This window comes from Prionailurus viverrinus, chromosome X, assembly GCF_022837055.1.
Source record: "Prionailurus viverrinus isolate Anna chromosome X, UM_Priviv_1.0, whole genome shotgun sequence".
Taxonomy (NCBI): Eukaryota; Metazoa; Chordata; class Mammalia; order Carnivora; family Felidae; genus Prionailurus; species Prionailurus viverrinus.
In genome coordinates this window covers 28,476,776-28,504,704 of record NC_062579.1, presented here as the reverse complement: position 1 = coordinate 28,504,704, position 27,929 = coordinate 28,476,776, and the positions used below count along the sequence as shown (strand labels likewise).

Genomic DNA, 27,929 nt, shown 5'->3' with positions numbered 1-27,929 from the left:
GCATCTATAGTCTCCTGATTTGTTCATTTTGGCCACTCTGACTGGCGTGAGGTGATACCTGAGTGTGGTTTTGATTTGTATTTCCCTGATAAGGAGCGACGCTGAACATCTTTTCATGTGCCTGTTGGCCATCTGGATGTCTTCTTTAGAGAAGTGTCTATTCATGTTTTCTGCCCATTTCTTCACTGGGTTATTTGTTTTTCGGGTGTGGAGTTTGGTGAGCTCTTTATAGATTTTGGATACTAGCCCTTTGTCCGATATGTCATTTGCAAATATCTTTTCCCATTCCGTTGGTTGCCTTTTAGTTTTGTTGGTTGTTTCCTTTGCTGTGCAGAAGCTTTTTATCTTCATAAGGTCCCAGTAATTCACTTTTGCTTTTAATTCCCTTGCCTTTGGGGATGTGTCGAGTAAGAGATTGCTACGGCTGAGGTCAGAGAGGTCTTTTCCTGCTTTCTCCTCTAAGGTTTTGATGGTTTCCTGTCTCACATTTAGGTCCTTTATCCATTTTGAGTTTATTTTTGTGAATGGTGTGAGAAAGTGGTCTAGTTTCAACCTTCTGCATGTTGCTGTCCAGTTCTCCCAGCACCATTTGTTAAAGAGGCTGTCTTTTTTCCATTGGATGTTCTTTCCTGCTTTGTCAAAGATGAGTTGGCCATACGTTTGTGGGTTTAGTTCTGGGGTTTCTATTCTATTCCATTGGTCTATGTGTCTGTTTTTGTGCCACATAAGAGACTCTTAAATACAGAGAACAAATTGGGGGTTGCTGGAGGGGTGTTGGGTGGGAGCATGGGCTAAATGGGTGATGGGCATTAAGGAGGGCACTTGTTGGGATGAGCACTGGGTGTTATAGGCAAGTGATGAATCACTAAATTCTACTCCTGAAATCATTAGTATACTATATGTTAACTAACCTAGATTTAAATAAAAATTTTTAAAAAGTGTAACATTAAAGGGGTGCCTGGGTGGCGCAGTCGGTTAAGCGTCCGACTTCAGCCAGGTCACGATCTCGCGGTCCGTGAGTTCGAGCCCCGCGTCGGGCTCTGGGCTGATGGCTCAGAGCCTGGAGCCTGTTTCCAATTCTGTGACTCCCTCCCTCTCTCTCTGCCCCTCCCCCGTTCATGCTCTGTCTCTCTCTCTGTCCCAAAAATAAAGAAACGTTGAAAAAAAAAATTTAAAAATTAAAAAAAAAAAGTGTAACATTAAAAACTAGGTCACTTACTGTGATGTTTATAATAATAATAAAGACTACATAAGAATTAATTGGCAGTTAAATTTCCTTTCTTTTCTATTGCATTATTTTTAAATTTTAAAATACATGCCTACTGTAAAATATTGATCTTAGAAATTTTGTAACTGGTTTTAAAAGTTTGAGTTAATGGGGTGCATGGGTGGCTCAACTGGTTAAGCATCTGACTTTGGCTCAGGTCATGATCTCATGGTTTGTGAGTTTCAGCCCTGAATGCAGCTCTCTGCTATCAGCACAGAGCCTGCTTTGGATACTCTGTCCCTTTCTCTCTCTCTGCCCCTATCCCCACTCGTGGACACGGGTAGGCTTTCTCTAAAATAAACAAATATTTAAAAGAAAAAGTTTGAGTTTATATGTCCGTTGCCTAAGTCTGAGGGCCACATTCACATAAAGGAGAAAGGAGTCAAAATTCCCCAATTAACAATCTTGTCTTTTACCAGACAAACCACGCACTTCTCATAAGAAGCAACTATTTTAACTCAATCTGAGATAAACCATAGAGTAATAAAATATTATGATTTTTTGAAAAACTACAACTATAATCATCTAGCAACTCCTAGAACTTTGAGATTTCCTTTCAGTGCTACCACTAGAATGTAAGACTAATTATGTTTAATCTTGATGTCTTATGCAGAACAGTCATTTGGTTCATTTAAGGGCATATTTTAATACTGGATTAATGCTATATATTCTGACATTTTTCTGTTCCTTGTATTCTGATATAACACTTTAAAAAAAGTACAGTAAATAAAACTCTCCCTCACATGAACACAGGAACCATAAATTCACCAATAACTGTTTTTTTATTTAAGTTTATTTATTTCTTTTGAGAGAGAGGACATGAGCAGGGGAGAGGGAAAGAATCCCAAGCAGGCTCCACAATGCCAGTGCAGAGTCTCACACAGGGTTCGATCTTACAACCCTGAGATCATAACCTGAGCCAAAATCAAGAGTGGGATGCTTACTCGACTGTGCCACCACCCAGGTGCCCCTCACCAATAACTGTTTTAACAACAACAAAAATTGTTTTGTAAACAACAAATGATTATTAATAAGAAATTACCAAAAGTCTTCATATATAGTGATTTTAAAAACTGGAAATTATCAAATACTAAAATAATAAGCATACATACAACTTCTAGTGTCAACACAAGTACTGTTGTTGACGATTTGATTTCTAAAGGTGATGGAAACAGTGTACAATTGAAGCAGTACAGAGGTATCATTGACCATCTTGTCCCTCAATATGTAAGTTCATAAAGATATTTGTCTATTGTGACCTTAAATAATACGTCAGCATTTTATTGTCTTTTCATCTCAAATTTGTGTTGTTGTAATTGTTGTTATTAAATCTCCAAATGCGTAAATGCATGGTTAACGTGCAATTGTAATTAATCATGATGCCTTAAGTAAAAATTCATTTTCTGTTTGAATCAATATTTCACTTTTTGAAAGCAACAGATGTAATAAGATTAGGAATAAAAAAGCCTATTAATTATAACTTTTTAAAGTAATCTCTATACCCAATGTGGGGTTCGAACTTACAACCCTGGGATCAAGGGTCACATGCTCTACTGACTGAGCAAGTCAGGCGCACCATAATTATAAATTTAAAAAAAATTAAAATAGTACATCTCAGTACACAGAAAGCTCATAAACAAAATTCATAAATTTGATATGATCAATCTTTTAGCTTTATATAGATCAAACAGCATGTCAAGAAAAATTGATTTATCTTCATTATTTATTCTGTTTTATATGATGGTGCTCATAAATTTACTATGTAACATAATATTTATTGTGTAATAGGTGTAATATCAACACAAAGTTTCTCCTCAAATGGTTCATAGTGAAAAGAATTACTTATTTCCCCTTAAGCTTGAACATGACTAATGGCAAAGAAATTATATGAAAAGAATAACTTACCTGAAGTCCCCAGCAGTATGGAAGGGATTTTTAACCTTTACAGTGATTTCTTTCCATGTGTAACATGGGGATTTACAATTTATAATTTCCTAAAATAAAAAAAAAATTCTATATGAAAATAACAAAAGAGTACTATGAATTGCCATATATAAACTTAAACTATTTAAAAAACAGCCTGTTTAAATATTACAGTGATATTAATTTATATAATTCCTCTTGTCCCACAAATATTGTACTACTAAAATCTGGGTGGGAAAGAACAAAAATAGATTGATTTCACGACATTAATGATCCATAATACTTTGCTAACAAGTGAATTATTTGTCACAATAGTGTGTCCTGAATTGATTTCTTTAAAATTGATTTCCTTAATGACCGAGCATGGTTTCACATCTGCAAGTTAATCAATCACATACATGCCTACTATATGTGACATAAAGAAGAGGCAGAGTGCACACATAGAGCTCTGTGAGTATAAACACATGCTTGTGTTTATAATGTGGTGGCTAAGATGACGTATTTGTACTATAATAAAAGTACAGGGGCACCTGGGTGGCTCAGTGAGTTGGGTATCCAACTTCAGCTCAGGTCATGATCTCACAGTTTGTGAGTTCGAGCCCCCATGTCGGGCTCTGTGCTGACAGCTCAGAGCCTGGAGCCTGCTTCAGATTCTGTGTCTCCCTCTCTCTCTTCCCCTCCCCCACTCATGTTCTGTCTTTCTCTCTCAAAAATAAGTAAACAGTAAAAAAAAAAAAAAAAGCACAAATATAAAACTAAAACCTCAAACTACCCGAAGGACTTCCACAGAAAATAAGATTCTAGGAATTCTACATTTTTAGATCGGTCATGTTATTATCTTATTTTATTTCTCCATTATTATCCAATCCACACCCTGGTTTACTAAAACCATGAGTAGCCAGATGGAGAAGGAAACAGAGAGCCCGCATGAGCTTCATAGTATAGATTTGATCCATGGGACATTCAAGATAAATTGATAAATGTTCCTATCAGAGAAGAGAAACATTTTTTACTGCATAAACCACCAACACTTAATTCAAACAAAAACATAGACAAAAGCCCAGGGACTTCTTACCTTAAAATCACAAGTCTTCAGGGCAGAAGGGGATGTAAAGTTGCTATGTGTACAGTGAATGACTCCATCATGAAAAGAACGAATATAATCCTAAAAATCTGACCTTAAAGTAAGACTCAATACAAATGCATTCAAATTCCCTTATAAAATTGAAGAATTATTTCCAGAGAAAGAGTATCAAAGCAAGAATATCAGAGACACAGAAGCCAAGAATTGTGCATACGTAAGTATGTGCACATATGTGTCTATACACACACCATCTCAAAGAACAGGTGCTATATAGAGATAAAACTTGGAGGAATAGCTGTGCTTGGGACACTCCATGGCCTGTGAAGAGAAGCAGACATATAAAATAGGGAAAATTTACTTACAATGGCCTTAAAGTTGAGGACTTCACCCTTAAGAGCAAAAGTCATTGTAGTACCTCCTATCCCATGCTTAGGTTTTGAAATCAATAACAGTGAAGCTTCAGCAGGATGAAGGAAGCGACTGGTGAATTTCACAGTGATACTGATTTCATTTCTATTGAGAAAAGATAAAGGGGAAATATTTTACTGAAAAAAAACGCAGCAAGTATCTCTTCAGCATAGATGATGTGCCCAGTGTCTACATCCTGCAATATACTCACTTCTACAATAAAATTAAAGACTGCTGCAGATCTCAGCAAGCCTACAGTACAGTTATTGTCATCAGTTAAAACACCTTGATCCAATCTGTAAAATCTACAGTTACCTTCAAATGTATGTATAATCTACCAAATATTGGATTTCCAGTTAGCCACAGGAAATTGTGTATATACTTTTATGTGAAATTCTTAGGACATTTCTGTGCTACTGTTTAGGCAAACTCTTAGTCATATCACTGATTTTTTTGTCACACGGAGGAAAAAACTGAGAAAGACTAAGAATTCAAAAAATACTTAAAGCCATGGTTGAAAATAAAATTTAAATCTGGAATCAAAATAATGGTATGTAAGTAGCAGGATTTTTGAGAGAAACACATAAATAAAAGAAGGAATATAGAAAGCCATGTCTGTCTCCCTTAAACTTCAACTTTCTAGTCTAGAACACAGTAAAATGGTAAGGAGTCTGTGGACTTGGGGGAGATTCCACTTACTAGTGTGTCGGGGAATGAATACACTATGGCATCCTGGCAACCTAGCATGCCAACACATGAGCCACATATACAAGGCTTAGCTTCAGTGAATAAAAGTCTTGGCAGAAAGCCTGTGATCCTCTGGTAGTAGAAGAACATGGAGGCAGGTGAAGAGCTGCTACAAAAACCTTTTACACTTGCCTCCCTACTGCCCCGGAGAGGGTGTCATCAGTTTCTCACTGCCCCCTAGATTCTGATGCGATATAAAGGTTGCTACCTAGCTCCCTTCAGGGTAGAGTTACAGGCTATAAAACTGCTTAGGTGCAGCATGAAATTGGCTGTCAGCAACATGGTGTCCTACTACATATGATGCATTCATCAACAAAAGCCCTTTTGATATGGTATGACCCTGCACAAGGGACATGGGTATCTAGCCCTTTTAATTTGTTTTCACTGTTTATATAACTAACGAAATCCTCATATAAAACAAATGGGCTAAGTGTTTCATAACTGGCTAAATCTTGCAGCCTAGCCTAGCCTTGCCTTGCCACAAATGTGGGTGAAAAATTGTGGGGAAATTTTACCTTGGCTTTTGCTCTGGCTGTGAGCATAGTTATCACAATTATTCCTTTTACAAACTATCACCTAATGCCTTCTCTTAGAATACCCTTATTTGGAAGTGGAGATGGGAATGGATTCTCTCAGTGTTCACCTTTGACTTAACTTCCCCCAAATCCTTGTGGAATTACTGTTCAATGGGTAAGTCTAGGGAGTATCAAAAAGTAAAATGAATTAAAGATTTTCAAAATCAATAGAAATACTCTTAAAACTGCTTTTTATGGAAAATTACAACTCACATGTAGCACGAGTGGGGATGGTTTTTACTCAGGTATGTCATCACTAATGTCCTCAACTTATACAAAGGACATTTTGTTGGCCATTATGAAAAGCTCATGGACTTGAATTTAATTAAGTAGAAAGAATATGTGAACTTGAGATCTCTTTCAGGGTGTATAGGCTCAAATTCTGTGTTAGGATACCTGTGAGTGACTTACGATTTTTTTTAGATATTCTAAAATTCATCATTAGATCAAGCCATTCATTCATTCATTCATTCATTCATTCAGTTGATACTTATAAAGAATTTATAATGTTCCAAGCACTGTTTTAGGTTTTGGGATACAGTAATTAGAAAAAAAAAAACATACTATTCCTGATATCCTGGATCTTACATTCTATAGGACAAGCAGAATATTAATTATGTTGTCACAAAATAAATGTGAAAATTACAAATGTATGTATGTGCTAGGAAGTGCTATGAGAACATATAATAGGGAGTGTGGTATAGTCTGAAGGGTGAGAGGGAGGGATATGTTAGGTGGGATATAAAGGATGAGAACAAGTTAGCTAGAATGAGCATGGGAGGAAAGAAAGCCTCAAGGCCTCTGGTATGAGGAATTATGATGTGTTTGAAGAACTCACCAAAGGCCAGTGGTGCTAAAGTTTAGAGAGCAAGAGGGTTAGCGATACAAGACATATCCAGGAGCCAGCTCTGAAAGGCCACATGTTGACATATTCAATCTATATTTTAATGGTAATGGGAAGCTATGGGAATATTTTAAACCGAGGAGTGATATAAGCAAATTTGCATTTTAAAAAATTGTTGCCATTCTAAGAGGATGAATTGCAGATGAGCCTTTTCATCTGGACTCTGAGCTTTGGAGCAAACTTGGAGCAAAGAGCTTACCCTTGCAACACCCATGTCAGATTCCCCACTGGTGTTCCAGATATTACAAACAACTGACAAGGATCACCACCCACAGAACTCCACCCATGCTACTACGAGGGCTGCCTGAATGGCGTGGTTTGAGATACCCATTTGGGGAGGAGAGATTGGGGTGTCGCCATTTTTCTCCCCATCACCAACACAGTGGTGCTTCAGGGAACAGGTCAGTGGCAACCACTGGAGGTGGAAGCCATTTACGCCAAACCCTGCACCTCCATGCCTGGTAACTGCTTTATCCACCAGAGTGAGATTAACACTGACTGAACCAGAAGACCTCTCCTCCAGACCAGCACAGGCCCCAGTCCCAAGGCACCAACAAACAACTGTCGTGTGGTTTTGTATGTTATTCTGTTTTTGTTTTAATTATATATTTTTCACTTTTCTTTCCTTCTCTTTTCCCTTTCTTTTCTTTCTATTCTCCTCTTTTTTTCTTTCCCCATTGTAATTAGCCTCATACTTCCTGATTCAATTTTTGGTCAATTCTTATTATATAAATATTTTTTCTTTCTTTCCTTTTTTTTTTTGTCTGTTTAATCAGGCAATTTACTTTATTTTTTTTAATACCTGTTCTGTACCTCTGTCTTCTTTATTTTCCTCTCTCTGTCTCAGTATTAAGTCTAACCGTTTCTTTCCTTCTCTAACTGGTCTTTTTTATTCCACCCTGTAATTTCTCTCTTGTATAGGATAAGGCTTCTTCCCTGGCCACTTTTTCCTTCTTTCCAGAGTTACTTCAAAGAACAAATCACAGCATACCTGGGGGAAGGTCCAATCCACCAATACGAGCAGTGGGATAAAGCAACCAAAGATGCAACAACAGAGTCACACAACACACACCAAGAACACTTCCAGAAGTACCAGGTCCTGGATCATGTGTAACCTCTTTTTAATATAGCATTATTCATACGTACAGGACTCATAACAAGCTATTAAAACACATAAAAGACAGAAAACTAGCCAAAATAACAAAAGAGAAGAATTCCCCTCAAAACAAATTCCAGGAAGAAAAGATAGCCAGAGAATTGCTCAAAACAGATATAAACAATGTATCTGAACAAGAACTTAGAATAATGATCATAAGGCTAAGAGCTGGGCGTGAAAAGAAGATAGTGGAGAATCAACTGCTGCAGAGATCAAGGACCTAAGAAATGGTAATGATGAGTTAAGAAGTGCTGTAAATGAGATGCAAAATAAACTAGATGCACTGACAGCAAGGATAGGAGAAGCAGAGGAGAGAACAGGTGAAATAGAAGCTAAAATGATGGAAAATGATAAAGCTGAGAAAAAGAGGGAAAGGAAATTACTAGACCATGAGGGAAGAATTAGAGACCTAAGTGATTCAATGAAACGAAATAATATCAGTGTCATAGAAATTACAGAAGAAGAAGGAGAGAGAAAGAGACAGAAGGTGTATTTGAACAAATTATAGCTGAGAACTTCCTTCTGGGAAGGACACAGACATCCAAATCAAGAGAGCACAGAGAACTCCCGTCAAAATAAACAAAAAACCAAAAAAAAACGGGTCAAAACCAGAACATATAATAGTGAAATTGGCAAAATGCAAAGATAAAGAGAGAATTCTGAAAGCAGCTAGAGACAAAAGGGCCTTAACAAAGAAGGGTAGACACATAATGGTAGTAGCAGACCTGTCCACTGAAACTTGGCAGGCTAGAAAAGAATGGCAGGAGATATTCAATGTGCTGAATAGGAAAAATATATAGCGAAGAATCCTGTATCCACCAAGACTGTCATTCAGAAGAGTTACAGGCTTTCCCAGACCAAAAAAAAAAAAAAAGAAACTAAAGGAGTTCAAGACCACTAAACTAGACTTGCAGGATATCCTAAGGTGGACTCTGTGAGTGGAAAGTGGCAAAGACTACAAAGGACCCGAGATATCACCACACGAATGAAACCTACAGATAACACAATGACACTAAACCCGTAACTTTCAATAATCACTCTGAACGTAAATGAACTAAATGCCCCAATCAAAAGACATAGGGTATCAGAATGGATTAAAAAAAAAAAAAAGCAAGATCCATCCATACGCTGCCTATAACAATCTCATTTTAGATCTGAGGACAACTGCAGATTGGAAGAGAGGGGATAGGGACCATCTATCATGCTACTGGATGTCAAATGAAAGCCGAAGTAGCTGAAGTAGATTTAAAAACAAAGACAATAACAAAAGATGAAGAAGGGTATTATATCATGATTAAGGGGTCTATCCATCAAGAAGAGCTAAAAATTGTAAATGTTTATGCCCCCAATGTGGAAACCCACATATATACATCAATTCATTACACACATAACTAAATGTATAGAGAACAATACTGTGATTGTAGGGGACTTTAATACTCCACTTATAGCAATGGACAGATCATCTATACAGAAAATCAACAAAGAAACCACAACTCTGAATGACACACTGGACCAAAAGGACTTGACAGATATATTCAGAACTTTTCATCCAAAAGCAGAATACATATTCTTCTCAAGTGTACATGGAATATTCTCCAAAATAGATCACATACTGGGTCACAAAACAGCCCTCCACAAATATAAAAGGAATGAGATCATACCATGCATATTTTCAGATCATAATGCTTTGAAACTTGAAATCAACCACAAGAAAAAATTTGGAAAGCCTCCAAAAAAATGGAGGTTACAGAATATCCTACTAAAGAATGAACGGATCAACCAGGAAATTGAAGAAGAAATTAAAAAGTATATGGAAACAAATGAAAATGAAAACTTAACAGTCAAAACGCTTTGGGATGCAGCAAAGGCAGTCCTAAGAGGAAAATACAATGCAATCCAGACCTATCTCAAGAAGCAAAAAAGGTTCCAAATACAGAACCTAACCTTACACCTAAAGGAACTAGAAACACAGCATCAAAATACTCCAAGTCAGCAGAAGAGAAATAATAAAGATTGGAGCAGAAATAAACACTGTAGAACCCATTCCCCAAATAGTAAAACATATCAATGAATCTAAGACCTGGTTTGTTGGGAGAAAAATAAAATTTATAAACCCCTAGCCACACTTCTCAAAAAGAAAAGAAAGAGGACCCAAGTAGATACAACCACAAATGAAAGAGGAGAGAGATCAAAACAAATAGCATAGAAACACAAAGAATTCTTAGAGAATACTATGAAAAACTATATGCCAACAAACTTAACAATATGGAAGAAATGGACAAATTCTTATACACCCACCAACCTACCAAAAGTCAATCAGGAAAAAATAGAAAATTTGAACAGACCCATAACCAGCAAAGAAATTGAATCAGTTATCAAAAATCTCCCAACAAAAAATAGTCCTGGGCCAGAGGGTTCCCAGGGGAATTCTACCAGACATTTAGAGCAGAGTTAATAATTATTCTTCTCAAGTTGTTCCAAAAAATAGAAATGGGAGGAAAGCTTCCAGACTCATTCTATGAAGTCAGCATTACCTTCATTCCCAAAGCAGAAAAAGATCCCACTAAAAAGGAGAATTACAGGACAATATTTCTGATGAACATGGCCTAAAAAATTCTCAACAAGAAACTAGCAAATCAAATTGAATTGTATATTAGAATTATTCACCATGGCTCTTTCAGAAGATGGCAGTGTAGGAGGACACTGGGCCCACGGTGTCCTGCTGACCACTTAGATTCCACCCACATCTGCCTAAATAACCCAGAAAACTGCCAGAATGGACACTCCGGAGCCAAGCATAGATGAGAGGCTGACAGAAGAGGACAGGAAGGGTGGAGAGGAGGTGTGCACTACACGGACTGGCGGGAGGGAGCCGGGGTGGTGGAGAGGCAGCCCGCGTGGCAAGGTGGAATCCCCAAGTTTGGCGTGCAAAAGTGGAGGGGCCGGACTGCCTGAGTTCTGACAGCCAGCGGGACTTAACATTTGGAATGTTATAAGTCGACAGCTCTACTCCGAGAGTGGGAGGGCTAGAGGACAACAGGAAGGAGGGTTGTTGAGCCCCAGAGGACAGAGCTCAGCTTGGCAGGGAATAAAGGCACTGGGAAGCACCATCTCCCTCACCCATCCCCCAGCCAAAATCCCAAAGGGAAACGGTTCCCATCAGGGAACTTGCTTGCACCCTGCAAACACCCAACGCTGTGCTTCTGCGAATCCATCCCTCCCACAGGTCTACCTCTCGCCCAGTGCCACAGGGTCCCTCCTGAAGCGGACCACCAAAGGCAAAGCGAGGTGAGTCTGCCCCTCCCACCCCTGTGCGCCTTGCGGATCCACCCCAGCTAATACGCCAGATCCCATTGAAGCAGCACCACAAGCCTGGCAGTGTGCAAGCAGCCCAGACAGGGGCCACACCATTCCACAGTGAGTCCTGCCCCTGGGAGAGGGGAAGATAAGGTAACACCAGCCTGACTATGGCTTCAGTGGTGGGCTGGGGGCAGACAACAGGTCTGACTGCGGCACCGCCCACCAACTCAAGTTACTCCAGACAGCACAGAGGAAGAGCCCTGCAGTTCCGCGCCACTCCAGGTACTATCCAAAATGACGAAACAGAAGACTTCTCCACAAAAGAAACTCTAGGAAATAGTGACAACTAACGAACTGATCAAAAACGATTTAAGCAATATAACAGAAAAGGAATTTAAAATAAGTCATAAAATTAATTGCTGGGATTGAAAAAAATATAGAGGACAGCAGAGAATCTATTACTACAGAGATCAAGGGACTAAGAAACAGTCAGAAAAATACTATAAATACTATAAATGAGCTGCAAAATAAATTGGAGGCAATGACAGCTCGGAGTGAAGAGTCAGAGGAAAGAATAGGTGAATTAGAAGATAAAATTATGGAAAAAGAGGAAGCTGAGAAAAAGAGATAAAAAAATCCAGAAATATGAGGGGAGACACAATTAAACGCAATAATCTACGCATAATTGGGATTCCAGAGGAGGAAGAGAGAGGGAAAGGTGCTGAAGGTGTACTAGAAGAAATCATAGCTGAGAACTTCCCTGATCTGGGGAAGGATAAAGGCAATAAAATCCAAGAGGCACAGAGAACTCCATTCAGACGTAACTTCAATCGATCTTCTGCACAACATATCATAGTGAAACTGGCAAAATACAAGGATAAAGAGAAAATTCTGAAAGCAGCTAGGGATAAACATCTCTAACATAAAAAGGGAGACTGATAAGACTCATAACAGATCTATCTACTGAAACTTGGCAGGCCAGAAAGGAATGGCAGGAAATCCTCAAAGTGGTGAACAGAAAAAAAATGCAGCCGAGAATCTTTCATCCAGCAAGTTTGTCATTTAGAATAGGAGAGATAAAGGTGTTCCCAAACAAACAAAAACTGAAGGAATTCATCACCACTAAACCAGCCCTACAAGAGACCCTAAGGGGGATCCTGTGAGACAAAGTACCAGAGATATCACTGCAAGCATGAAACCTACAGACATCACAATGACTCTAAACCCATATCTTCCTATAATAACACTGAATGTAAATGGACTAAATGCTCCAACCAAAAGACAAAGAGTATCAGAATGGATAAAAAAACCAAGACCCATCTATTTGCTGTCTACAAGAGACACATTTTAGACCTGAGGAAACCTTCAGATTGAAAGTGAGGGGATGGAGAACTATCTATCATGCTACTGGAAATCAAAAGAAAGCTGGAGTAGCTATACTTCTATCAGACAAACTAGACTTTCAATTAAAGGCTGTAACAAGAGATGAAGAAGGGCATTATATAATAATTATAGGTCTATCCATCAGGAAGAGCAACAATTATAAATGTCTATGCGCCAAATATGGGAGCCCCCAGATATATAAAACAATTCATCACAAACATAAGCAACCTTGTTGATAAGAATGTGGTAATTGCAGGGGACTTTAATACTCCACTTAAAACAATGGATAGATCATCTAGACACACGGTCAATAAAGAAACAAGGGCCCTAAATGATACATTGGATCAGATGGACTTGACAGATATATTTAGAACTCTGCATCCCAAAGCAACAGAATATACTTTCTTCTTGAGTGCACATGGAACCTTCTCCAAGATAGATCACATACTGGGTCACAAAACAGCCCTTCATAAGTATACACGAATTAATATCATACCATGCACACTTCCAGGCTACAATGCTATGAAACTTGAAATCAACCACAGGAAAACATCTGGAAAACATCCAAAGGCATGGAGGTTAAAGAACAGCCTACTAAAGAATGAATGGGTCAACCAGGCAATTAGAGAAGAAATTAAAAAATACATGGAAACAAATGAAAATGAAAATACAAAAATCCAAACGCTTTGGGATGCAGCGAAGGCATTCCTGAGAGGAAAATATATTGTGATCCAGGCCTATCTCAAAAAACAAGAAAAATCCCAAATGCAAAATCTCACAGCACACCTAAAGGAAATAGAAGCAGAACAGCAAAGACACTGCAGACCCAGCAGAAGAAGAGAAACAAGAAGGATCAGAGCAGAAATAAACAATATAGAATCAAAAAAAAAAAAAAACCTGTGCAGCAAATCAATGGAAACCAAGAGTTGGTTTTTTTGAAAACATAAACAAAACTGATACACCTCTAGCCAGGCTTCTCAAAAAGTAAAAGGAGATGACCCAAATAGATAAAATCATGAATGAAAATGGAATTACTACAACCAATCCCTCAGAGATACAAGCAATTATCAGGGAATACTATGAAAAATTATATGCCAACAAACTGGACAACCTGGAAGAAATGGACAAATTCCTAAACACCCACATGCTTCAAAAACTCAATCAGGAGGAAATAGAAAGCTTGAACAGACCCATAACCAGCGAAGAAATTGAATCAGTCATCAAAAATCTCCCAACAAACAAGAGTCCAGGACCAGATGGCTTCCCAGGGGAGTTCTACCAGACGTTTCAAGCAGAGATAATACCTATCCTTCTCAAGCTATTCCAAAACGTAGAAAGGGAAGGAAAACTCCCAGATTCATTCTATGAAGCCAGTATTACCTTGATTCCTAAACCAGACAGAGACCCAGCAAACAAAGAGAACTACAGGCCAATATCCCTGATGAATATGGATACAAAAATTCTCAGTAAGATACTAGCAAATCGAATTCAACAGCATATAAAAAGAATTATTCACCATGATCAAGTGGGATCCATTCCTGGGATGCAGGGCTGGTTCAACATTTGCATATCAATCTATGTGATACATCACATTAATAAAAGAAAAGATAAGAACCATATGATCCTGTCAATCGATGCAGAAAAAGCATTTGACAAAATTCAGCATCCTTTCTTAATAAAAACCCTTGAGAAAGTCGGGATAGAAGGAACATACTTAAAGATCATAAAAGCCATTTATGAAAAGCCCACAGCTAACATCATCCTCAATGGGGAAAAACTGAGAGCTTTCTCCCTGAGATCAGGAACACGACAGGGATGTCCACTCTCACCACTGTTGTTTAACATAGTGTTGGAAGTGCTAGCATCAGCAATCAGACAACAAAAGGAAATCAAAGGCATCAAAATTGGCAAAGATGAAGTTAAGCTTTCACTTTTTGCAGCTGACATGATATCATACATGGAAAATCTGATAGACTCCACCAAAAGTCTGCTAGAACTGATACATGAATTCAGCAAAGTTGCAGGATATAACATCAATGTACAGAAATCACTTGCATTCTTATAAACTAATAATGAAGCAACAGAAAGATAAATAAAGAAACTGATCCCAGTCACAATTGCACCAAGAAGCATAAAATGCCTAGGAATAAACCTAACCAAAGATGTAAAAGATCTGTATGCTGAAAAGTATAGAAAGCTTATGAAGGAAATTGAAGAAGACATAAAGAAATGGAAAAACATTCCGTGCTCATGGATTGGAAGAATAAATGTTGTTATAATGTCAATACTACCCATAGCTATCTCACATTCAATGCAATCCCAATCAAACTTGCACCAGCATTCTTCTCGAAGCTAGAACAAGTAATCCTCAAATTTGTATGGAACCACAAAAGGCCCCGAATAGCCAAAGTAATTTTGAAGAAGAAGACCAAAGCAGGTAGCATCACAATCCCAGACTTTAGCCTCTACTACAAAGCTGGAATCATCAAGACAGCATGGTATTGGCACAAAAACAGACACATAGACCAATGGAATAGAATTGAAACCCCAGAACTAGACCGACAAACGTATGGCCAACTAATCTTTGACAAAGCAGGAAAAAATATCCAATGGAAAAAAGACAGTCTCTTTAAGAAATGGTGCTGGGAGAACTGGACAGCAACATGGAGAAGATTGAAACTAGACCACTTTCTTACACCATTCACAAAAACAAAGTCAAAATGGATAAAAGACCTGAATGTGAGACAGCAAACCATCAAAACTCTAGAGGAGAAAGCAGGAAAAGACCTCTTTGACCTTAGCCGCAGCAATGTCTTACTTGACACATCCCCAAAGGCAAGGGAATTAAAAGTAAACATGAACTACTGGGACCTCATGAAATAAAAAGCTTCTGCACAGCAAAGGAAACAATCAACAAAACTAAAAGGCAACCAACGGAATGGGAAAAGATATTTGCAAATGACATATCGGACAAAGGGCTAGTATCCAAAATCTATAAAGAGCTCACCAAACTCCACACCCGAAAAACAAATAACCCAGTGAAGAAATGGGCAGAAAACATGAATAGACACTTCTTTAAAGAAGACATCCAGATGGCCAACAGGCACATGAAAAGATGCTCAACAGTGCTCCTCATCAGGGAAATACAAATCAAAACCACACTCAGATATCACCTCACGCCAGTCTGAGTGGCTAAAATGAACAAATCAGGAGACTATAGATGCTGGAGAGGATGTGGAGAAACGGGAACCCTCTTGCACTGTTGGTGGGAATGCAAACTGGTGTAGCTGCTCTGGAAAACAGTGTGGAGGTTCCTGAAAAAATAAAAAATAGACCTCCCCTATGACCCAGCAATAGCACTGCTAGGAATTTACCCAAGGGATACAGGAGTACTGATGCACAGGGGCACTTGTACCCCACTGTTTATAGCAGCACTCTCAATAATAGCCAAATTATGGAAAGAGCCTAAATGTCCATCAACCAACTAATGGATAAAGAAATTGTGGTTTATATACACAATGGAGTACTACATGGCAATGAGAAAGAATGAAATATGGCCTTTTGTAGCAACGTGAATGGAACTGAAGAGTGTGATGCTAAGTGAAATAAGTCATACAGAGTGAGACAGATACCATATGTTTTCACTCTTATGTGGATCCTGAGAAACTTAACAGAAACCCATGGGGGAGGGGAAGGAAAAAAAAAGAAGTTATAGTGGGAGAGAACCAAAGCATAAGAGACTCTTCAAAACTGAGAACAAACTGAGGGTTGATGGGGGTGGGAGGGAGGACAGGGTGGGTGATGGGTACTGAGGAGGGCACAATTTGGGATGAGCACTGGGTATTGTATGGAAACCAATTTGACAATAAATTTCATGTTAAAAAAATACAAGTAAAAAAAATCAAAATAATATTCACATTTGAAAACAATTTAGGGAGAAAATCTCATGGTTTTTGGCAGATTTGTACATCTTAAGAATTATTTTAGATGAAATATTAAAACTGAGACTTGGAAAAACCATAGAATGCTCATATGCTTGCTTAAATAAATAAAAATTAAAGGAGATTTTTCTTGTGCCTATCCCCAACAGCAAGAACCTGTAGATTTATATAGTTTCAACTCTTAGAAAACTGGACTGTCAGATATGCAAAAACATAAATAAAGAACATGGAAAATGTTGCAAAACTAAAAAAAAATATATTCACCATGATTAAGTGGGAGTCATTCCTGGATTGGAGGGCTGGTTCAATATTCGTAAATGGATCAATGTGATACATCACATTAATAGAAGAAAGGATAAGAACCACATGATCCTGTCAATAGGTGCAGAAAAAGCATTTGACAAAATATAGTACCCTTTCTTGATAAAAATCCTCAAGAAAGTTGGGATAGAAGGAACACACCTTAACATCATAAAAGCCATATATGAAAGTCCCACAGCTAGTATCATCCTCCATGGGGAAAAACTGAAAGCTTCTCCCCTGAGATCAGGAATACGAGAAGATTATCCATTCTTACCACTGATGTTTAACATAATATTGGAAGCCCTAGCCTCAGCAATCAGACAACAAAATGAAATAAAAAGCATCCATATAGACAAGGAATAACTCAAACTTTCACTCTGCAGGTGACATGATACTCTACATGGAAATCCTGAAAGACCACCAAAAACTGCTAGAACTGATATATGAATTCAGCAAAGTCACAGGATATAAAATCAATGTACAGAAATTGGTTGTACCTCAATACATCAATAATGAGTCAAGAGAAAAAGATATCAAGGAATTAATCCCATCTATAATTGCACCAAGAACCATAAAATACCTAGGAATAAACCTAACCAAAAAGGTAAAAGATCTGTACACTGAAAACTATAGAATGCTTATGAAAAACTTGAAGAAGACACAAAGAAATGGAAAAACATTCCACACTCACGGATTAGAAGAACAAATGTTAAAATGTCAATACTACTCAAAACAATCTACACATTCAATGTAATCCCAATCAAAATAGCACCTGTACTCTTCACAGAGCTAGAACAGTCCTAAAATGTATATGGAACCATAAAAACCATGAAGAGCCAAAGTAATGTTGAAAAAGAAAACCAAATCTGGAGGCATCACAATCCCTAATTTTAGCCTGTACTACAAAGTTGTAATCATCAAGGCGGTATGGTATTGGCACAAAAACTGACACAAATACCAATGGAATAGAACAGAGAACCCAGAATTATACCCACAAATGTATGGCCAACTAATCTTCAAGAAAGCAGGAAAGAGTATCCAGTGGAAAAAATACAGTCTCTTTAGAAAATGGTGCCAGGAGAACTGGACAGCCACATGGACAGGAGAACTGGACAGCCACTTTCTTACAACATACCCAAAAATAAATTCAAAATGGATGAAAGACCTAAATGTGAGGCAGGAAACGATCATAACTATAGAGTAGAAAACAGGCAACAACGTCTTTGACCTCAGTCACAGCAACTTCTTGCTTGACATGTCTCCAAAGGCAAGGGAAATAAGAGCAAAAATGAACTATTGGGACCTCATTAAGATACAAAGCTTCTGCACAGCAAAGGAAACAATCAACAAAGCTAAAAGGCAACCAAGAGAATAGGAGAAGATATTTGCAAATAACATATTGGATAAAGGGTTAGTATCCAAAATCTATAAAGAACTTATCAAACTCAACACCTGAAAAACAAATAATCCAGTGAAGAAATGGGCAGAAGACATGAATAGATACTTTTCCAAAGAAGACATCCAACAGACACATGAAAAGATGCTGAACATCACTTATTATCCGGGAAGTACAAATCAAAACCACAATGAGACAGCACCTCACACCGGTCAGAGAAGCTAAAATTAACAACTCAGGAAAAACAGATGTTGGTGAGGATATGGAGAAAGGGGAACCCTCTTATACTGTTGGTGGGAATGCAAACTGATGCAGCTACTCTGGAAAACAGTATGGAGGTTCCTCAAAAAATTACAAATAGAATTACCCTCAACCCAGCAATACCACTACTAGGAATTTATCCAAAGGATACAGGAGTGCTGATCCGTAGAGCCACAGGTACCCCAATGTTTATAACAGCGCTTTTGACAATAGATAAATTATGGAAACAGCTCAAATGTCCACTCACTGTTGAATGGAGAAAGAAGGTGTGGTATATATACACAATGGAATACTATTCAGTGATGCAAAAGAATGAAATCTTGCCATTTGCAACAATGTGGACAGAACTGAAGGGTATTACACTAAGTGAAGTAAGTCAGACAAAGACAGATATCAGGTTTTCACTCATATGTGGAGTTTGAGAAACTTAACAAAAAACCTTAGGGGGAAGGGAAGAAAAAATAAATTACAAAGAGAGAAGGCAAATGACAAGAGACTCTTAAATACAGAGAACAAACTGAGGGTTGATGGGGGTGGGGTTTGGGGGGATGCAGTGAAAATGGGTGATGGGAGTTGGGGAGGGCATTTGTGATGAACACACTTTTCTTTGGAAAAGTGATGAGCACTGGGTGTTGTATGTAAGTGATGAATCATGGGAATCTACTCCAGAAGCCAAGACTATACTGTATACACATTATGTTAGCTAACTTGACAATAAATGATTTTTTAAAAATTTAAAAAGATTAAAATTAAATTAAAAATTAAAAGATGATGGCACATTAAATTTAGTATGGAACAGGTGAATAAGAAGAAAAGATGTCACACTTAAGATAAATTTGGTGGGGGCACGTGGGCAGCTCAGTCTGTCAAGCATCTGACTTTGGCTCAGGTCATGTTCTCACAGTTCATGGGTTTAAGCTCCGCATCGGGCTTTGTGCTGACAGCTCAGAGCCTGAAGCCTGCTTCGGATTCTGTGTCTCCCTCTCTCTTTCTGCCCCTCCCCTGCTCACACTGTCTTTCTCTGTCTCTGTCTCTCTTTCTAAAATAAACATTAAAGAAAAAAAGATAAATTTGGTAAAATCAACAGGACTTGCTACCAGATTGGACTTCTGTTCAAAAAAGAAAAAAAAGGTGTTTTAGAATGACCATATTCTAACATGCATTCAATAAATGAACTTATACTCAAATCTTATGAAACACATTTTAAAATATAGTATCCTTTTTATGAGGTCAATGGCTGGTTTTAGGACAGTGAAGATTTGAGCCTGTCTTGAGTATAGACGTTCCTTTTGAAATTTTGTAGTCATATTGAGGCATGTAAATGACAAGGATTTCTTCCTGAATGTGTTAGAAAGTTCAGAATCAAATGTCTGGTCCAGTTAGCTAAGTGTCTTAGGACTTTAAAAATGTGTATAGCCTTCATCTTAATTTTTTTACTTCTTATTTTCTTTTTGTTCCAATTGCTTCCCTCTCATAAAAAAATACCCTTAATGGGGTGCTTGGGTGGCTCAGTCAGTTAAGTGTCCAACTTTGGCTCAGGTCATGATCTTGCGGTTGGTGGGTTTGAGCCCCGCACTGGACTCTGTGTTAACAGCTCAGAGCCTGGAGCCTGATTCGGATTGTGTGTCTTCTTCTCTCTCTCTTTTAAAAATAAACATAAAAAAAAAAGTTAAAAAATATATCCTTGATATTAAATATATTTTGTAAGCTACTTTAACTTGGCTTTTGGAATAGATGAAAAATATAACATATCAATCAATGTCAATGCTCATTTGGCTCAATGAGCACAATGAAGAAAAAAAGAAACTGAATGGTTTTCCAAAAGTATATTTCACTTTTATGCAGTTACTCTATGGTTATAGCTAAATTTAATCATCAAATTAGATGCAAAAGTAAACATGTTTGTTTATATGTTGGTGTAGCTGTTTAATTGTTTCTATATAAATGATTTCACTGGGAATTTAAATCCACAGCTGGCAGAAAAAGCCATTATTAATCGTGATTTAGACCGACTCTAAGGATGTGGTACATATAATTATATAATATCTGATAATGATAATGCTACAGTTTTTTTTAAGAAAACAAGTTTTTTTCTGAGCCCTATTTGTAAAAACAAAAGACTATGAACTTACATAGTCTAGATAAAAAGATGCGTAAAGAACCACCTAATAACAGTATTTATGCCTACAAAATAAAAAGCATCTAGAAAAGGGACTAATTATTTTCCATATATATTGACAATTAAGCACCATCTCTTCTGGAAACCCTTCCATGGTTAACCCAAAACCACTTAGGTACTTTTTTTCATCTTCCTCTAATTCTATACACACAACACGAATAAAACAATTATCAGGATATCTGGGTGGCTCAGCCGGTTGAGTGTCGTACTCATGATTTCACCTCAGGTCATGATCTCACGGTTGTGAGATCGAGCCCCACATTGGGCTCTAAGCTGGGTGTGGAGCTTGCTTAAGATTCTCTCTCTGCCCCTCCCCTCTCATGTACTCTCTTCTCTCTCTCTCTCTCTCTCTCTCTCTCTCTCTCTCTCTCTCTCTTCCTCCCTTATCCTTATTGTGTATTTGCTGTAGGGTACTCTGCTAGATTTGAATCACTTGTGAGCAGTGTTGATACATTTTCATCTGTGAATCACTAGCACTTCAAATTTAGGTGGCGGGGCGGCAAATGCTCATTGCTTCCTATATGTTCCAGTTACAGTATTAGGTGTTTTGCCTATATATTTACATTAATTACTGACAAAACTGTGGCTAAATATTCTGATCCCCTTTTTACAAATAAGAATAATGAGGCTGGATCATACAACCTGTACATGCCAGTATCAAAGTCCAGCACTTGTTAAATGACATGACAGCAGGGTTCTAGACCACAATGGCATCTGAAGTCTAGATTTATCATCTAAGAGAAATATCATTAAAATTATAAGAAAGAGATCTTTTTAAAAGCTGCTAGTTAGAGGAAGCTATCAATGAGCATCTGAACAGAGGTGGATAAGGAAACAAAGCTGGCCTGTGGACTCCTGGAGAGGCCATTTCCAGAAATGCCCACTTACATGGAGGGTAAGATCGGATTCAGATAACCTCACTCTCCTCAAGGCCACTGCAGAATGCTGGGCAATCTGGCATAAAAGCAGAATGTTCTTCATAATACAGTAAAGGTTTGGGTGTATATATAGAACCACAATATATTTTTATATTGCCATATTATTACATATAAATGGATGAACAAGTATCACAAGTCATTAGAGTAAATCCTTAAATAGGAAACACTGAAATCAAAATAAACATTAACAACTGACCTAAAAGAAGATAAATAATATAGGTCAGAGATGAGTATATAAAAGTCAGAGACATTTATGAAGATACTAGAACCCCCATTTAAGGACAGGATGCTATGAAATAGAGACACTTAATAAAAATGAAAGCACTCATGAATATACATATTTAGGAGATTCTCATTTTCTCTCACTCTCTCCCATTCTCTTCCCCAAAGGAAACAGTTGGAAAAGAAGGCTTGTTGATAAAGAGAGGAAAAAACAATGAGATAAAAAATACTAGTGATAAGATACACAAAGGATGCAATCAACAGGTTCAATACTCAACTGTTAACGGTTAGAAAATGAGAACTGCGAAAAAGGAGGGGAAATAATTATGAAAAAAAACAAAGAGAATTTTCCAGTGCTTATTAAAGATAACTCCATAGTTAAAGGACTCGTTGTATACCCAGACAGTGAATTAAAAAAGACCCTCCTTGATGCACCCCAGATCACTATCAGAACACAATCAGAAAAGAAGATCCTAGAAACTTCTAGAGGTGTTGAGAAAGAGAATTATAGTAGACTTTCTCATCACAAATATTGAATACTATGAGGCAGCAGAACAATTATCTTAACACTTATAAGGAAAAAAAATCTTTTCAACTTAGAATAATAAGCCAAGCAAAATATAAATCAAGTGTGAGAGTAGTAAAAAAAAATGCCTAAAAATGGAAAATCTTGGAAAATTTACCTCGCCCATATTTTATTAGGTTTCATAAGGATGGTTTTAGTAAATAAGTTAGCACATAAGAAAGGTACTAGTTTCTATCCAAAGAAAAATAAAAATGTCCAATATTGACATCTCTTCAGTAGGTCTGGAAAGCAATCAGTCCAAATAAAAGGAACACCAAAGTACTCTGAAAGATGTAGTTGAAGGAAAGAGACTTCAAGGATTATATGCATATCTTTAGAATTTATTAATATTCTCAGCTTAAAAAAGGAGTCAAAAGATACTTTTTATTCTGATGGTATAAGAAACACTTATATAATAGATTTTTACTCCTTGGAAAAGTAATAAATAGAAGATAAAACTAGTGATGTTTGTAGGGAGAGCAATAAATCTGGAGAAGTAAGCAAACCAGATCATTAAATATTATAGTTATACATCAAGACATTATTTCTAAAGTTGATATAACAAATATATTGGCTAAAATAATACAGATTATTTCAATTTATGGAAGTAACCACGGGAAGAACTAAAATGAGACATAAATCAAGGAGTGAAAAGTAGGAGGCTCAAGAAGTGGAAACAGATTTGAGGTGGGGTGGGACTTGTTTTTTATTTTTAACTCCTCTGCATATTTGACTTGTCAAACATGTATAAGTTAGATTTTTACTTAAAAAAAGATACATAAGTCAAAAACAAAAGTACAGGTGTAACATGGTGGAAATATGATGTATTTGTAATTACATATGTGAGCAGGTATACATGAATATATGGCCAGTTAATGTGCACTTGGAGTGTATTAAAACTTTACAAAGCTATTATTTATAAATATGTCTATATTTATATAGACCATAAATGGTGCAATGGTGAATAAAGAGAAAAAAAGTCACAGTGATGAGAAGTTAATAGGAAGTAGCCTGTTGCCTTCACCCAAGTGAAGTATTTGCACAAACGCGCTCCTGGAGAAACAAAAACATGATACAATTACCTGCCATGGATCTTCATGATTACTTACAAACAGTCAAAGCCACATTTTATTGAATGCTCTATATGAATGTGATACATACACACACACACACACAAACACATGTACACACACACACATACACAACATGTGCTGTTGTCAAGAGAGTAAATGCAAACTCTGCATTTAGACTGGCTGGTTTTGAATCTCCACTTGAACATCTAACAGCAGCGAAAATTGGGCAAATGATTTAATGTCTCTGCCCAATGTCTTCTTTTGGAAAATGGGGACACTTAGGCTATTAGGATGATTAAATATGAAAAGGTACACAAAGTACATGTTATAAAGATTTTGTACATACAAATGTTTAATAAGCATTAAGCATTTTAATATTTACATATGTAATGAGTTTATTGTGTAAATATTTAACCAGGCATATGTTATAATAAACACATATTTGTGCATATAAAAAGACCACAAAGAAATGAACTGATAAATTAACTCTGCTTATCTGATGGAGTTCTCAGTAATGGTTGTTTCCTCTTTACACTTTTCTGTAACAAATTTTCAACATGTACAGGCTTTAAACTTATAATAAAGACTATAAGTGTTAATTTAATTAATTGAAATGTAATCTTAAGGTACAATATGAGAAGTTTAGTGTGGCTGTTAGGAAGAATTTCCTGAGAGCTTTGAAATACTGGAAGAGTCTACTGGGTTTATGAGTGAAAAAAAAGTGGGGGAACCTGAAACCTTGTCACTTATGTAAACCTATTTGAAGGGCAGAGAATAGATCTCAATTACCAAAGTCCTAAGGGAAGAAAAATGGTACTGTGACAATGTTCAAATAAACTTGTATTACTACAGTTGTGTTTTATAACAGACATGTAAGAAGTAGGACTTAGAAAATGGGTGGGCTGTTTTTACAAGTTTTATTCTAGTCATTTAGTTTATAATATAGAAACAAGTAAGTGAAGAATTGTTTCCTCACACTCAGTTCAATCTGGATATAGTACCAATCATGAATATGCAGAATTTATAAATTGTATACTCCTTAGCATGCAGCAGTAACTGAAGAAAACAAACAGGGGCTAATGACACAAGCCAGGGGCACTTCTGCAACTGGGTTTCTGGGTATTTTAAAAGCAATTAAAATGGCCCTTATTTCTAATTATTTCTGTGTTTGATATATTAGAAATAATAATGATTAAAATGTGAAAAGCAACTCAGGGTTAATGTATAGTTAAAAACCAAAAAGATAACCAGATGAACTAACTTTAGTAGTTACACTCTGTCACTTTGCATTGGGAAAAAATAATAAAGCAAAGGCAATGACTAAAATTCAAGGTGGTTAAAGCCAATTAGTGGTTATTAAATTTGTGAACCCCTGTGATACTAACATGGCTGGTCTCTTATCATCCTTGCATTTTGTAATAAGAATATTTGCTATCATTAATACTGTTGACATATCTAATAGGATTTGTTGATCTTGGAAGAGTAATATATTATACTCATATTTAACTTTTCAAGACTATATTCTAGTGGCTTCATTTGTACTTTATTTCGGAAAGTAGGAGAGTAGTAGAAACATTCAAAAAATGCATTATGAGAACAGAATCAGATAGAAATGAGACTTTAAAGAAAATCACTACGATTTGGAAGTGTGTGTGTGTGTGTGTGTGTGTGTGTGTATGCACACACACACACATACATATACACACATTCATACATATAAACACAATGACAGTGAAGGGAAAGAGAGTAATGGCAACACTGAAGGTGTTTTTCAGGTAAGATTATCAGTCTTTGACTTTTTTTGTTCTTCATACATTCATAGCTTCTAAATTTTCTGCAATGAGCACATTACTCAGAAACAACTATAGATAACATAAAAAGAACCATATAAAATGTTATCCATAATATAATCTATATAAAATATACTTAAGTAAACAATATAAATATAAATATATATATAAATTTAGCACACACTGGTTAGAGTTTCTTACGGGGAACAGAACTGCAGTACATAAACAACTTATAGTCTAAACTCTATGGCCTATATGCGTGCAAAATAAACTGAAACTAAAAGCATATATTAAAAGCAACTGTTTTATGTTGTTAGAATTATTTTAACAAAATTGGTGAGGAATATCAGCAACATATACATAATTTATCTATGTTTGAGTGATGATCTTTCATTATATATAAACCAGTTAAAAACAAAACCAGGTCACTCTTTTAAAATTATAATACACATTAAATCTCTAGGGTTGATATTTTCAGTGAAGTAAAATTTAAAAAGCAAAAAAAAACCCACTTACTTTGAAGATATTGTCACAATGTTCCCAGTTTGGGAAAGGGAGAAGTCAGCAGCATCTTTCCCAACAATTGTAGCATTATACACCAAGTTTTTCAAGCTTGAATTTTTCAGTAGAATCTATATTGAAGAAGAGAGTATAAATAATATCATGAACTTTAGAAATATATAATTTAACACTTATTTTCATCAAAGCAAGTTATACATTTTAATCATGAAAATTTTCCTAACGTGGGGTTAGGGGAAGATGGCAGCATGGGAGGACGCTGCGCTCAGCGAGCGTCCTGCTGATCACTTAGATTCCACCTACACCTGCTAAATAACCCAGAAAACCGCCAGAAGACTAGCAGAACGGAGTCTCCGGAGCCAAGCGCAGACGAGAGGCCCACGGAAGAGGGTAGGAAGGGCGGCGAGGTGGTGCGCGCTCCACGGACTGGCGGGAGGGAGCCGGGGCGGAGGGGTGGCCCGCTGGCCAAGCAGAGCCCCCGAGTCTGGCTTGCAAAAGCGGAGGGGCCCGACGGAGTGTGTTCTGACAGCAAGCAGGACTTAACATCTGGAAGGTTATAAGCTAACAACTCTGCTCAGAGAGCAGGAGGCCTGGGGGACTATGGGAGGGAGAGTTGTTGAGCCCCGGATGACAGAGCTCAGCTTGGCGGGGAACGAAGGCACTCGCCAGCGCCATCTCCCTCGCCAATCCTCCAGCCAAAATCTCAAAGGGAACTGGTTCCTGCCAGGGAACTTGCTTGCACCGCACAAACACCCAACACTGTGCTTCTGCGGGTCCATCCCTCTGGCGGGTTTGACTCCCTCCCGGTGCCGCAGGGCCCCTCCCGAAGCAGATCTCCCAAACAAAAGCAAGCTGAGCCTGCCTCTCCCGCCACTGTACACCTTGCCGATCCACCCCAGCTAATACGCCAGATCCCCAGCACCACAAGCCTGGCAGTGTGCAAGTAGCCCAGACGGGCCACGCCACCCCACAGTGAATCACGCCCCTAGGAGAGGGGAAGAGAAGGCACACACCAGTCTGACTGTGGCCCCAGCGGTGGGCTGGGGGCAGACAACAGGTCTGACTGCGGCCCCGCCCACCAATGCAAGTTGTTTAAGACAGCACAAGGGAAGTGCCCTGCAGTTCTGCACCACTCCAGGGACTAACCAAAATGACGAAACGGAAGAATTCCCCTCAGAAAAACGTCCAGGAAATAACAGCGAATGAACTGATCAAAAATGATTTAAACAATATAACAGAAAGTGAATTTAGAATAATAGTCATAAAATTAATCGCTGGGCTTGAAAACAGTATAAAGGACAGCAGAGAATCTCTTGCTACAGAGATCAAGGGACTAAGGAACAGCCAGGAGGCGCTAAAAAATGCTATCAACGAGCTGCAAAATAAAATGGAGACAACTACGGCTAGGATTGAAGTGGCAGAGGACAGAATAGGTGAACTAGATGATAAAATTTGGAAAAAGAAGAAGCTGAGAAAAAGAGAGATAAAAAAATCCAGGAGTACGAGGGGAAAATTAGAGAAATGAGTGATGCACTAAAGAGAAATAATATACGCATAACTGGTATTCCAGAGGAGGAAGAGAAAGGGAAAGGTGCTGAAGGTGCACTTGAAGAAATAATAGCTGAGAACTTCCCTGAACTGGGGAAGGAAAAAGGCACTGAAATCCAAGAGGCACGGAGACCTCCCTTCAGATGTAATTTGAATCAAACTTCTGCATGACATATCATAGTGAAACTGGCAAAATACAAGGATAAAGAGAAAATTCTGAAAGCAGCTAGGGATACATGTGCTCTAACATATAAAGGGAGACCGATAAGACTCGTGACCGATCTCTACTGTAACTTGGCAGGCCAGAAGGGAATGGCAAGAGATCTTCAATGTGATGAACAGAAAAAAATATGCAGCCGAGAATCCTTTATCCAGCAAGTCTGTCATTTAGAATAGAAGGAGAGATAAAGGTCTTCCCAAACAAACTCTGAAGGAATTCATCACCAC

The 27,929-nt window shown here is 37.6% G+C and overlaps 1 protein-coding gene across 1 annotated transcript in view; it reads right to left on the bottom strand.

Moving 5' to 3' along the window:
* CFAP47 (cilia and flagella associated protein 47) overlaps window positions 1–27,929 on the bottom strand; it is a 566,656-nt gene that overhangs the window by 291,961 nt on the left and 246,766 nt on the right. The window contains exons 38-40 of the mRNA XM_047844880.1: window positions 25,932–26,047; window positions 4,637–4,787; window positions 3,173–3,261 (exon numbers count right to left, since the gene is read on the bottom strand). Of these exons, the coding sequence (XP_047700836.1) occupies window positions 3,173–3,261; window positions 4,637–4,787; window positions 25,932–26,047 (356 nt within the window). The remainder of the gene's footprint in view (window positions 1–3,172; window positions 3,262–4,636; window positions 4,788–25,931; window positions 26,048–27,929) is intronic.